This window comes from Mixophyes fleayi, chromosome 6 (genome assembly GCF_038048845.1).
Source record: "Mixophyes fleayi isolate aMixFle1 chromosome 6, aMixFle1.hap1, whole genome shotgun sequence".
NCBI classification, from domain to species: domain Eukaryota; kingdom Metazoa; phylum Chordata; class Amphibia; order Anura; family Limnodynastidae; genus Mixophyes; species Mixophyes fleayi.
Genome location: NC_134407.1, coordinates 198935561 through 198948007, shown reverse-complemented (window position 1 = coordinate 198948007; position 12447 = coordinate 198935561). Strand labels below are relative to the sequence as shown.

Below are 12447 nucleotides of genomic sequence, written 5' to 3'. Positions count from 1 at the left end.
TCCTTTTAATGGGTACACTAGGCAAAGAAGCGTATTTACAGGTGAAATTGTCACCTGCAATAAAACTAGAGATGCTCACTGACCCCCGTGTTTTAGTTTTGTTTTTGGTTTTGGATCTGGATTACCTTTGTGTTTTGGTTCTGGTTTTGGTTTTGCAAAACCGCCCTTGCGTGTTTTGGTTTTGGTTTGTTTGGTTTTGTTCTGCTATTTTGATTAAAAATCAATGTTTTTGGGGCTAAAATAACCAAATTTAGTGCTCCACCAGTTTTTTGGATAAGTGAGGTAGTTTTAAAGCTAATAAATTATGAAAAAACAGTTTAATCCCTGGTAGGCCGTCCTTAATTCGAACACTTGTCTGCAAATTATACAGACAACCTGGTTGTCTATCTCCTCCATCTTTGATTATTGGCAATGTAGCTATCGTCTTTGGGTGTCTATTACACCCTCCACTTTAGTTGAATATAAAAAAAGCAGCCTGCATAGACTGTGGAATTAGAAAGTAAAAATAAATGGACCAAGGTAGGTTGGTGGCTATCTATGCCCCCCCCCCACCCTCCACTTGTAGTTGAATATAAAAGAAGCAGCCTGCATAGACTGTGGAATTAGAAAGTAAAAATAAATGGACCAAGGTAGTTTGGTGGCTATCTATGCCCCCCCCCGCCCTCCACTTGTAGTTGAATAGAAAAAAAGCAGCCTGCATAGACTGTGGAATTAGAAAGTAAAAATAAATGGACCAAGGTAGTTTGGTGGCTATCTATGCCCCCCCCCCCGCCCTCCACTTGTAGTTGAATAGAAAAAAAAGCAGCCTGCATAGACTGTGGAATTAGAAAGTAAAAATAAATGGACCAAGGTAGGTTGGTGGCTATCTATGCCCCCCCCGCCCTCCACTTGTAGTTGAATAGAAAAAAAAGCAGCCTGCATAGACTGTGGAATTAGAAAGTAAAAATAAATGGACCAAGGTAGGTTGGTGGCTATCTATGCCCCCCCCCCCGCCCTCCACTTGTAGTTGAATATAAAAGAAGCAGCCTGCATAGACTGTGGAATTAGAAAGTAAAAATAAATGGACCAAGGTAGTTTGGTGGCTATCTATGCCCCCCGCCCGCCACTTGTGGTTGAATAGAAAAAAAAGCAGCCTGCATAGTCTGTGGAATTAGAAAGTAAAAATAAATGGACCAAGGTAGTTTGGTGGCTATCTATGCCCCCCCTTCCCCGCCCTCCACTTGTAGTTGAATATAAAAGAAGCAGCCTGCATAAACTGTGGAATTAGAAAGTAAAAATAAATGGACCAAGGTAGTTTGGTATCTGTCTGCATCAGACCCCCTCTCCACTAGGAGTAAAATAGAAAACTATTCAGCCATTATAGAGTCTAGAATATAAATAGAAATTGAGAAAGGCAATTTGGTATCTGTCTGCATCATAATCATCAACATCATCATTAGTGCCCTCGTCGCCTACACAAATCTCCCCCTCATCCTCTTCTAATTCAAAAGTGGCATCCTAAATTTGTGTATCACTGACTACACTCGGGCTGTTAAGGCACACATCAGATGTGACCCTTCTTCATGGGTACACTGTCACTAACAGAATGCTCACGATTAGACATACCACTGGTGGATGGACTCTCCACAGGGATTGGTGTCATTTCTGATTCAGACTCCAAATTACTTGGTTTTGCTTTGTCACGAGTGTCTGTACAAGAAGAAGACTCAGTAACATTTTTTGATCTGCCACTGGTAGACAAAGGTGAAGGCCTCATTCTCTCTTTGCCACTGCGTGTGTAGGATGGCATGTTGGCAATTTTTATTTTATCAGCACTTAACTTTTCCTCAGTTACACTTCTTTGGCGCTTCAACGCGGTAAAAATTTTTGGGGTGTGTGTTTTTTTGACTGATTTCAAAAGACTGTGTAGTTTGACATCGCCTTACCCAGATGACGTACTGGGAACACTACCATCAGGACTGGTGACAGAACCTGGTTGCTTAGAATCCATTATGAGACCAAAGCACTTGTAATGCTACAAATTGTTTTAGATACTGCTGACAAATATGACTTTTGACAGCCAGAAATATTAATGCAAAAGAATGGGGGACACCCAAAAAGCACTTTGGAGTGCTAAAAATTATTTGGAATATTGCTGACAAACAGGACTTTTGACAGACAGAAATATTAATGCAAAAGAATGGGGGACACCCCAAAAGCACTTTGGAGTGCTAAAAATTATTTGGAATATTGCTGACAAACAGGACTTTTGACAGCCAGAAATATTAATGCTGAACAATGGGGGACACCCCAAAAGCACTTTGGAGTGCTAAATATTATATTTGAAGTCTGCTGACAGATAGTACTTTTGACAGCCAGAAATATTAATGCAAAAGAATGGGTGACACCCCAAAGCTGAGTCCTGCACCCAGGGCTAAATTTGCCAGACAGTCCCTGCCTCCAGCCCTGCACTGAAAAGCACTAGAGTATTTACTGACCCCTGGGCTGTGTGGACCCTTGGAGTGGCAACTCAGTGCTCCATGTATAATGGTATAAGACACATTTCCTATATAAAAAAAAGTAAAAATAAGTTAAAAACAAAAAGACTTTAAAACAAACTGTAGTTGAATACAAAACTCTTCAAAACCATTGTTAATCAGCTAATTAAATCTGAAAAAAATATTTTCCTCTTCCTTGGCGTCTTGTAGTACAAATGAATAAAAACAAAAACCTGAAAAATCCCTACAAAAAACAAGTCAAAGCTGACTGCCCCCAGGACTTTCCTTCACTGGCCACCAAGCACAGTCAGCCAGCATGAGAAATGCTTGTGATTGGCCGCCAGTAAAGAGGTCTCCTGACTTTGATCATTTCGTGGCAGTCAACACTAGCGTGCGGGTAGGTCTTTTTTATGGGGAATTCTCGGTTCATTTGGACTACGGTGGATCAAGAGAGAAGAAAAGATTTTATATCTAATAAAAGTATTTTAAAAGGGTTTGGGTAGATTTTTTTTTTTAATTAAATAGTTTATATTTTTTTTTTTCTGGTCTTTGGGGCTTGTATGGATGTAGACGGTCACTGGTCACTATTGCTTTGTAAATAGGGACGGGGTTGCCCAATTTCCTATGGTATATTATTTATATACCAAAATTTGGGCATTTAAAGAACAATCCACAAATTAATTCACTGGGGGTGAATCTCTTACATTCGTCCTAATTGATTTGCCCATCTCCACCGTACACAGCTTAAATTTCAGTTCTATTAAATAATATCCCCTTAAAATACAATCAAGCAGTAATGCTGGCCTGCTATTTATTGCACATGCTAGATTAATCAAATAATTATACCTGTACTAGTTAGCCTGCTGTTCCTACACCCCTTCTGTGAAATACTTATATGGTTTTATGTGTCCATTCATCTACTCTAGGGGGTATGTTTACTAAACTGCCTATAGCAACCAATCAGATTCTAGTTATCATTTGTTTAGCACATTCTACAAAATGACAGCTAGAATCTGATTGGTTGCTATAGGCAACATCTCCACTTTTTCAAACGCACAGTTTGGTAAATATAGGCATAGACGTCTATCTATACAATGAGCAACACTGACTACGACGGAATATTTATTGTTTGTTTTTGTAAGAGGTGAAATTATAAGTTTGTCCTCTAGATGGCAGAATTAACACAATATAAAAAAAAGTTATAACTAGATCATTCTTATCCATTGTATCTATGTTATGTAAAATAATACAGTTGAATGAAATGAATGAATTGCATATTTTAACTGAACTTATTCCCTATGTTTTTTAAGACACATTTATGTAGAGCTACAAGTCAACTATTGCTCTTTCCTCCTGTTGTTCCCTTTGCATCATTTTATCCACGTTGCCTCTGTTTTGGACTTAAAACTACTTAATTGGCTCCAGTCCAGGGTTTCTGTTTGGCTCCCATTCTGCGTATTTTCAATAAGAAAATAAAGTGTTTAGTGTAGTTGAAAAAAAAGCGTCAGTACGGTAATAAAATGCACGCTCCCTGACTAATTCTACAGATCAGAAACAAGCAAGTTTCCAATTTCACCAGCCTAGAAGAAATAATGCATTTTCCACAAGTCACACGCAGGTATTAAATTCTAATCTGCAAATGAAAATTGCTTTATAGCAGGTCTGTGAAACCCGCTTCACTCGGTGCATGTCACAGCGTAATCTCTGCAGGATATGAACTGAGAGAGTCATGTATTTTAATGTGTCAATCATGTCATGTGGATAAACAAACATCAAAACAAAAGCAGAAAACTATTGATTCATGATGATGTTGTCATAGAGCTGCCAATCATTTAAAGGGACGCCGGCAAGCGCTGCCATACAGTGTTCATTATGCATTCTATTAACAGTGAGAACGGAATCTTATAGTAAGGTAAATTTGGTGAAATTGAAAAACAGGGACATTTCCAGTGACAAAAGTATCCAGTCTTTAACATTTAGGGCTGTCCCTGGAAATTAAGGTCAGTTGGCAACTATGGGGCCTATTTCTGCACCTCCGAAGAGGTTTAAATCCCCCAAAAATTTGCATTTTTTTTTAGTTTATTTATTATTAGAAGTCAATGCCTCATTGATTGCAAATCCAGTCTTATGGGGACTGTGAAATGATTACCAAGATTGTTAAAACTATTGGCATAAATGCTGAAAATTTTAACAATCAGTATTATAAATTGAATGGTAATAACGAGTGAAAAAAAAAAGTTTGACAATTGAATATGACACAGTAAGCGGCAAGAAAATAATCAAATAAACAAAAATGAAAGGTATAAATAAATGTATAAAAATAAATACAATTATTAAAGAGTATAGGGGTATATTTACTAAACGGCGGGTTTGAAAAAGTGGAGATGTTGCCTATAGCAACCAATGAGATTCTAGCTGTCATTTTAGAGAATGTACTAAACAAATGATAACTATAATCTGGTTGCTATGGGCAACATCTCCACCTTTTCCAATCTGCAGTTTAGTAAATATACCCCCTATAGTCTTTAATTCTTAGGTGTACTACCTCTACCACTTATCTTGCAGCAATAGTTATGCGGCAATAATGTAATATAGATGGACTTAAACCACTGCTTCTTAGTAAAAGAAAAGAAAAGATGTGGTTTGCACGTTGTTTAAGCTGTCTTGCCTATCAGAACTGAAAAAAACGAAACAATCAAATAAAGAAATAAAAAATGTCCCCTTTCTTCCATTTTCTAAAAGCCTAGACTACTAAGCATCGGCCCTGCCCTCTAGGTGGGAGGCTATCCGTCCAATGATGCACTAGGACCCTGATGGTACCACTGTCCGTTGGGTACCAGGGTAATATTGTGCATCTGGAGCCTGATTCATTAAAGATCTTAACTTGAGAAACTTCTTATTTCGGTCTCCTGTACAAAACCATGTTATAATACAAGGGGTGCAAATTAGTATTCTGTTTTGTACATAAGTTAAATACTGACTGTTTTTTCATGTAGTACACAAATATCAACTTTAAATTTCAGTGTACAAATAAACTGTCAAGTATTTGTGTGATACATGAAAAAACAGTCAGTATTTAACTTCTGTACAAAACAGAATACTAATTTGCACCCCTTGCAATGTAACATGGTATTGTCCAGGAGACCGAAATAAGAAGTTTCTCAAGTTAAGATCCTTAATGAATCAGGCCCCTGGCATGTGGCGCTTTGCAAACCGCATACTAAACTACTGCTTAGAAAACTTCCCCCAAAGTCTTTCTGTCCTGATCAGTAACACACCTACGTTATGTAATCTTATAGAGTCCAACTTTCACTTGTCATAGTCGTGAGATGTTGCTGTGAAGCAGGCAGGTAAAATAAATTGGTGATTATATGACAGACACCGCTTGGAGGTAATTTGCTGTCGGCTACAACAATTAGAGGACAAATCTTGCTAGAATATTGCTACACCAAACTAACTAAGTTCCCTGGACAATTTAATCTCTAATTAGTGTTAGTTTGGTGTTAGTATAGGTCTCGATGGCCCTGCTTTGCTTGGTTCTTGTTATGTCTACTGAGATATATTAAACTGCAATATATTGATTTTTTTCACAGGAATATTAATGTATCTGGAGATTTATTGTATGTCAATCCTATTTTAATGCCGCATATTTAGCCTATGTAAATATTTCTAATAAGTAATTTATTACTATCCAAACGAGAACATAGATTGCCAGTCATACCAGTCAGCTGCCCCAGGCTTAGACCTATGAGGTCTTACCACAAATCTAATTCAGTTTATTAATCCAATAGGAAATAGTGACAACCAGTGGCGGATCCTAGCAGGGGCTTGCTGCCGACAGCTACACACTGTGCAGGTCCGTTCAGCAGTGACAGTGTGCTGCCCGAATGCTCTGATTGTGTTTTAAACACAATCAGAGCAGCGGGACAGCACACTGTCACTGCTGAACGGACCTGCACATACTGTGCAGCCGCCGGGAGCCTTTGAAGTCGGAAAGGGGGCTGGGCTTAAATCGCCCCCCCCTTCCTACATTGCCCGGGGTATAGTAATTTCCTAGATCTGCCCCTGGTGACAACACTGAGACACAAAGGCTGCTTTGTCGATCGGCTGCTTCTACTGCATTTAGGCAACAGGTACTAGCATTCCCGAATGAACAATCAGGACAAATTAGGTCACGCCCCCATTCCACCCAAATTTTGTGAAACCCATCCGTATTTTGTACCAACAATCGGGACAATTAGCAGGTATGTGGGTGTTCTCTTAAACTGTGTTTAAGAAAATAACGACATACCTATGCCTCTCAACTTTTGTCCAATCGGGGCAAATCATGCACACTGCCATGAAGAAGTATTACCACAACACTTTGGGGCCATGTCACCTCCCCCGTGCTTTACAATTACTAGGCCACCCTACAAGCCTTCACCTCCCCCTAGAAAAAGGTCAGGAAAGCCTCATGCGCCATCGTGAGTGGGACATACCTCTGCTAATCCCAACAGTTGTGACAAAAGGGACAGTACCTCACGTTGAAGCGGGACAACTGGGAGGTATGGTTAGCAGCTAATCTTTCTCACATACCTCCAAAGCGGCTTCTGCTTCTTCATAAGCAGCTTGCATCTCTTCTTTCTCCATCTCCACTTTCTTCTTTGACTTCTGCAGTTCATGAACATTTTTCCCAACATCTCGAAGTTGTTCCGACAGGTCAGTAATCTCCTCTATAAATAAAGGGTCAGAAAACTGTATTTCCACAATACACAAAATACTTTTTTTTATCTATTGCGCTGTGTTCAATGAAATGTTATTGAACCTCACAATGTTTTTTTTATTAGGAAATGCATTGTTCTTTTCAAACCTGTAGGTGTCACTGTTGCTATCTCTGTCCTTCAAGAGGATTAGTCTAGGGACAAAAAGCTTCTCCACATATAGAAAAAGGCCAAACCGAAGGAAACTCAAAACACAACTATGTAAGGTTCACTAATGAAACACAATGTAATGTTCAATGTAAAGTTTTGCAAAGAGGATGTTCTTCAAAGGAGAGATTGCAAGGCAACCAATGGTATAGTAGTTAAATGTTTAAAGGGGTTGGTTTCTTTGAGAAACCCCTGTCTATTTAGTAGGCACCTTCCCAATCTTCCAAGGGAATTCCAATGTTAAAGTACCTTGGACTACTTACTGCCCTAGAAGTCAGAATCCATTGATGAAGGACCCCAGTTCGTTCATGGTGTATATTGTGCTATGGATGAGAGGTGTGCATGTGAAGTGACCATCTGATCAGATTGGTTGCAGCTTCTGCCCAATCAGGGTGCAGGTGCACAACAAATTTGCCAACACAGCAGGTCTGGATTATACGTATGAGCTTCAGTGGCAGAATTTTGCGGACCAGCAGTGAATACAAGTTTATAATGAGGTTTTCAGCAGAGAGATCTCCATCAAATCATTTTTCACAGAGGCACCCACTAAAGGGTTCGTACAAGGTAGACACACCTTTAATCGTGCTGACAATGACAGAAATATTTTGGACCTAAGTTTGATTGCTGCTTCTTAGACCAGTCATTTTGTCTCTGTGCCCTTTTATGAGAAATAGGATTGTAGGCCCAGTTACAGAGGGAGTTTATTGCAATGAGCAATCACTATTATTTATTTATTTATCTTTAAATTGGGAGAGGTTCTTTATGGAACCTCTACTGAAAGAATGCCATCAAACAGAAGATCCAACCACGGCATTCTAACACTTCAGCCTGCCAACACGAGGACATTTGAAAATTTAAGCATAGTTAATGTTATCACTGGAACCTTGACATGTTATTACATGGAGATGGAATCATGCCATGGGGAGTGGTATTCCAAAGTAGCAGCCTACTTTGGAATGGATTTCCACAGCACAGAAGAAGGTGGATCCCAAATAGGATTCCCACTGAACAGCTAGCAGAGAGACTTAAGTCCATTTTATAAAAATAAAGATATGTACAAAAAATACAGAGAAAAGCACAACATAAAAAAAAAAATCATAACATTTTAAAAACCATTAAATTGTGATTTCCAATACTCACCTTGAAGTATTCTGTTCTCCCGCTTCAGGGAGATCAGCTGCTCCTGTGTCTCTTCAAAGGCAGTTTTGATTTTGAAAAGGTCTGTGGCGTAGAGACGACATTCCTTCTGTGATCCCTCTAGTTCCCCGTGAATCTCCTCGTACTTCTGACGCCATTCCATAATTTGCTTATCGAGCAGTCGCTGCTTTTTGTCCAAAGCCATTGTGTCAGCGTTAGTCTGGACCGCAAAGAAAAGCTTTATTCGGATCTCTCAGAGCTCGTTCACAGCTATCTGCTTTTTTATGTGCTGTTCACACATTAATACATTAAAAAAGGACAAATAAGAGGCACTGGTGCTGTTTCTAACATTGTGTTCTAAAATGTTAACGTTGCATTTAAAATATTAGAATAGAGAGAAATTTATAGAGCAGAAAAATGGAAAATGTATTTATTTATATAGTGCCGCCACTTAAGCAGAGCTGTACAGACAATATTTTTCCACTCACATCAGTCCCTGCCCCAATGGGGCTTACACTCAAAATTTTCTGACACACACTAGGGTTAATTTTGTCAGCAGCCAATTAACCTACTAGTATGTTTTTGGAGTGTTGGAGGAAATCAGGGCACCCGGAGGAAACCCACGCAAACACTGGGAGAATATACAAACTCCACACAGATAAGGCCATGGTCGGGAATCAAACTCATGACCCCAGTGCTGTGAGGCAGAAACCACCAATTTGATAATAGGCCGGGCTTTAATGTGACCTTTCCACTTTTGTAATCTAAGAGCATTTGAGTTATGGTAAAAAAATGTAAATCAACAATGATTGTGCAAAGATTTATGCAGATACACCATGTGTGTTAACTGTGCTCTGAAGTGTCCCTGTTGTCTGCAGTAAGTGGAACCAGCTGTTTTTTGGCCTAAACTACCATTCAAGGAGAAATTCAAGCAGCCCCGTTGGTCCTCAGAACATCACGGCTGCGCATTTTTACCGTTACTACGGTAAAATATCCGCTCATTTTTCCTTGCATCTCTATAGGGCATGAGGAAAAATCAGCAGATACTTCTGTAAGAATCTCGCGGACGCGATGTTCCACATGGAATCTACCTCTCTGTCTATGAACTCAGTAAGAACTAGTGACGCCACTGAGGATGATCACAGCGTGCTTTGTACCTCAGTTATGTCACTAATTCCTCTCCTCCTGTTCTCCACCACCTTAACTCTGCTCTCCAGCTCCTTGTCTCCTCCGTGAGGTCCTCCTGCCCTTCTGCCCCTCTAGCTACACCGCTGGGGGCTCTCACCTCTCATCTAGCTGTACATTGAGCTTCCGAGTTACTGTGCTTTTTGTAAACTGTTCCGTGCTGTCTCTCCCTGTATCGTGTTTCTGTCTGTCCCTGTACGGCGCTACGGATACCTAGTGGCGCCTTATAAATAAAAATTAATAATAAAAATTAATAATAATACTAATAATAATAATTCCTAGTTTAATGCATTCACCATGTGGCACCAGATTAATACATCTACACACGTACAAGGAAGCGCTGAATATTCCCGACTCTTTTATTGTATACAGTATTACTGTAGCGCTGGTTCTATATCCCAACAGACTCCTGTATTAGAACTTTTCCAAATGTATTGTACTGTAATACTTCCACAGCGCGGACAAATCCCAAAACGTCTTCATATAAAACCAATGTGTCAGGACAGTGAGTTTACCTTCTCAAGGTCCATGCAGATATCTTCCATCTCCCCCTGAAGCCGCTGTTTTGTTTTTTCCAGATTGGAGCATTTGGTCTGAGTCATTTCCACAGCTTCCTCAGCCTCCAGTAAACGGGCGGCTAGTTTCCTCCTATTGGAAGATGGAACAGTCATGAAGACTTATAAAGGAGAGATGGTGAGCCCTGATTTTGTGTAAAAGCTAATTAAACGCGAGCCTGGGGCGCCAGAATTCCCGCGGCAGAGGGATTATGTTTGTTTCATCAGCTTGACACATGTTTTCCTATTATTAGTAGAATAAATGTATTTATTTATTTAATAGAGATGATAAGTGATTGGAGCAAAAGAGCACTGAATAATGGGTCTATATAGTCTGAGCATGGTGCAATTGGGACCTATATGTTATAGCAACCATACTAACCAATCAGAAATTAGCTTTCAGTTATCCAGTGTTGGATTGATAAAAACTTATGTCTCATTAGTTGATATTTTTTATTAAATGCTCCTTTCTTTTATTGGTTTTACAGCTAAAATAGATTAATTAAGCCTTTCTTAAGCCTAAAGTGAAAGTGCAGCTAATCTGCACGTATTAATTAACGATGCTCTATTATAAAACTCCCATTATCTTGGTGAATGTTAAATGTTCACTGACCGTTAACTGGAGTGTTCTGGGAATTGGTCCATTCCTCTATTGATGATCTTTAAAGTGAGTTATTTAAACATCTATTTTTTTTCGTAGGTCTTCCTTCCAGTCTCAGGGCTAAATTTACTACAAAACCTTTTTTTTTTAGGCAGTTTTAATCAGCTGCACATCGCCAGTGGTTTAGTGCTAAAAAACCTGCCACATTTACTATACGGCGGTTTGAGACTGGAATGTTAGACTGCCGGCGATGTCTGGTGGTTTGAAAACAGTCAAAACCACCGATGGTTAAGAAAAACTGCCAGAAAAAGAGACACAAAAAAGGTTTATTTTTAGACCTGTCTATGATAGACTTATAGCTCAAGCTGTTTTCTCTATCTTGCACTTAGAACACAAGAGAAGGCACCGTTGACAATCTAGTGCAATAAGCGCAATGCAAAATTAAAAGGATTGGGTGTGTCTCAAGAGTGGAGATTGAGACAGTAGGGGGATGTAGTAGTGAGAGTAGTATAGGTAGTAGTATGGTGGGTCCTGGTAAAAATCTGGGTCTTCAGAGAGCTTTTAAAGATTTTGAGATAGGTGAGAGTCTGATCAGGCATTGTAGGGAACTCCATAAATGGGTTGCAGCACTGGAGAAGTCTTGTAGACGGAAGTGAGTGGTGCAGATAGGAGGAGGCTGCATTAAAGTGGGAACTTAAGAGAGAATGGGTAAGAGTTTTGGTTGCATGTTGGATACGAAAAGGGCATATTTTACCAATGTTGCAAAGATGGATGTTATAGGATGAAGAATGGATGTGAGAATTACAGCAGAGTGTGGAGTCAATGGTGACAACAAAGCGGCAGTCTTGGGAGACTGAGGAAAATGTGGTGTTGACGACCGAGATATGAGGAATGAAGGAAAGCTCTGCTTTAGACTTGTAGAGCATTAAATAGCATCCATGCAGAAGAGAGACCATGCGGTCAGACTAGATAATAGAGAAGGGGAGAGGTCACGGGAAGAGAGGCAGATTTTGCAGTTTCTGGTGACATTTAGCAGTGGGGGAGAGATTTGCAGGTAGCGGGTCTGTTTAATGTGCTATGGTTGGGTTTTGGAATGCCGGAGACTGTATGAGATGGCTGAAGCTGTTTGGCTAGGGCTAAAATGAGTGCACTATTATAAAATGAGGCAGCCAGATAAGGGCAGATGAGGGTAGCTTTAGGAGGAGCAGTTTTGGTGAAGATGAGTAGTGGTCTACACAGAATATTTAGACTGTGCTTATTTATTTATATGTGGCTATGGCCCTGGGCTACATATTGATGGAGTAGAATCCATTGCAATGAACGGCACACCTTGTCATAACTAATATATTGAAAGTAATCCACAACTAGAATTATGGGAGATCTGTCTCAAAACAGAAAAGATTGACCACCTGTCCCTTAGCCATGGTGCATGGTTCACTGAAATGAATACTACTCCGTGAAATGAATACGACTCAATCAGTAAATTTGGGCTAGCTTAATATTTTGGGCTAAGGCTCGTTCCACTGTCATGACTGGATATATTACTATGGGTTAGTAGTGGAGCTAGCAATATAATTAGTGTTAAG

General features: G+C 39.7%; 1 protein-coding gene across 3 annotated transcripts in view; it reads right to left on the bottom strand.

Moving 5' to 3' along the window:
* Positions 1 to 12447, bottom strand: part of LOC142095160 (myosin heavy chain, skeletal muscle-like) — a 167283-nt gene that overhangs the window by 25889 nt on the left and 128947 nt on the right. For all 3 annotated transcript variants that reach the window (XM_075177994.1, XM_075177993.1, XM_075177992.1), the window contains exons 10-12: positions 10222 to 10354; positions 8525 to 8741; positions 7053 to 7189 (exon numbers count right to left, since the gene is read on the bottom strand). In XM_075177994.1, the coding sequence (XP_075034095.1) occupies positions 7053 to 7189; positions 8525 to 8741; positions 10222 to 10354 (487 nt within the window). The remainder of the gene's footprint in view (positions 1 to 7052; positions 7190 to 8524; positions 8742 to 10221; positions 10355 to 12447) is intronic.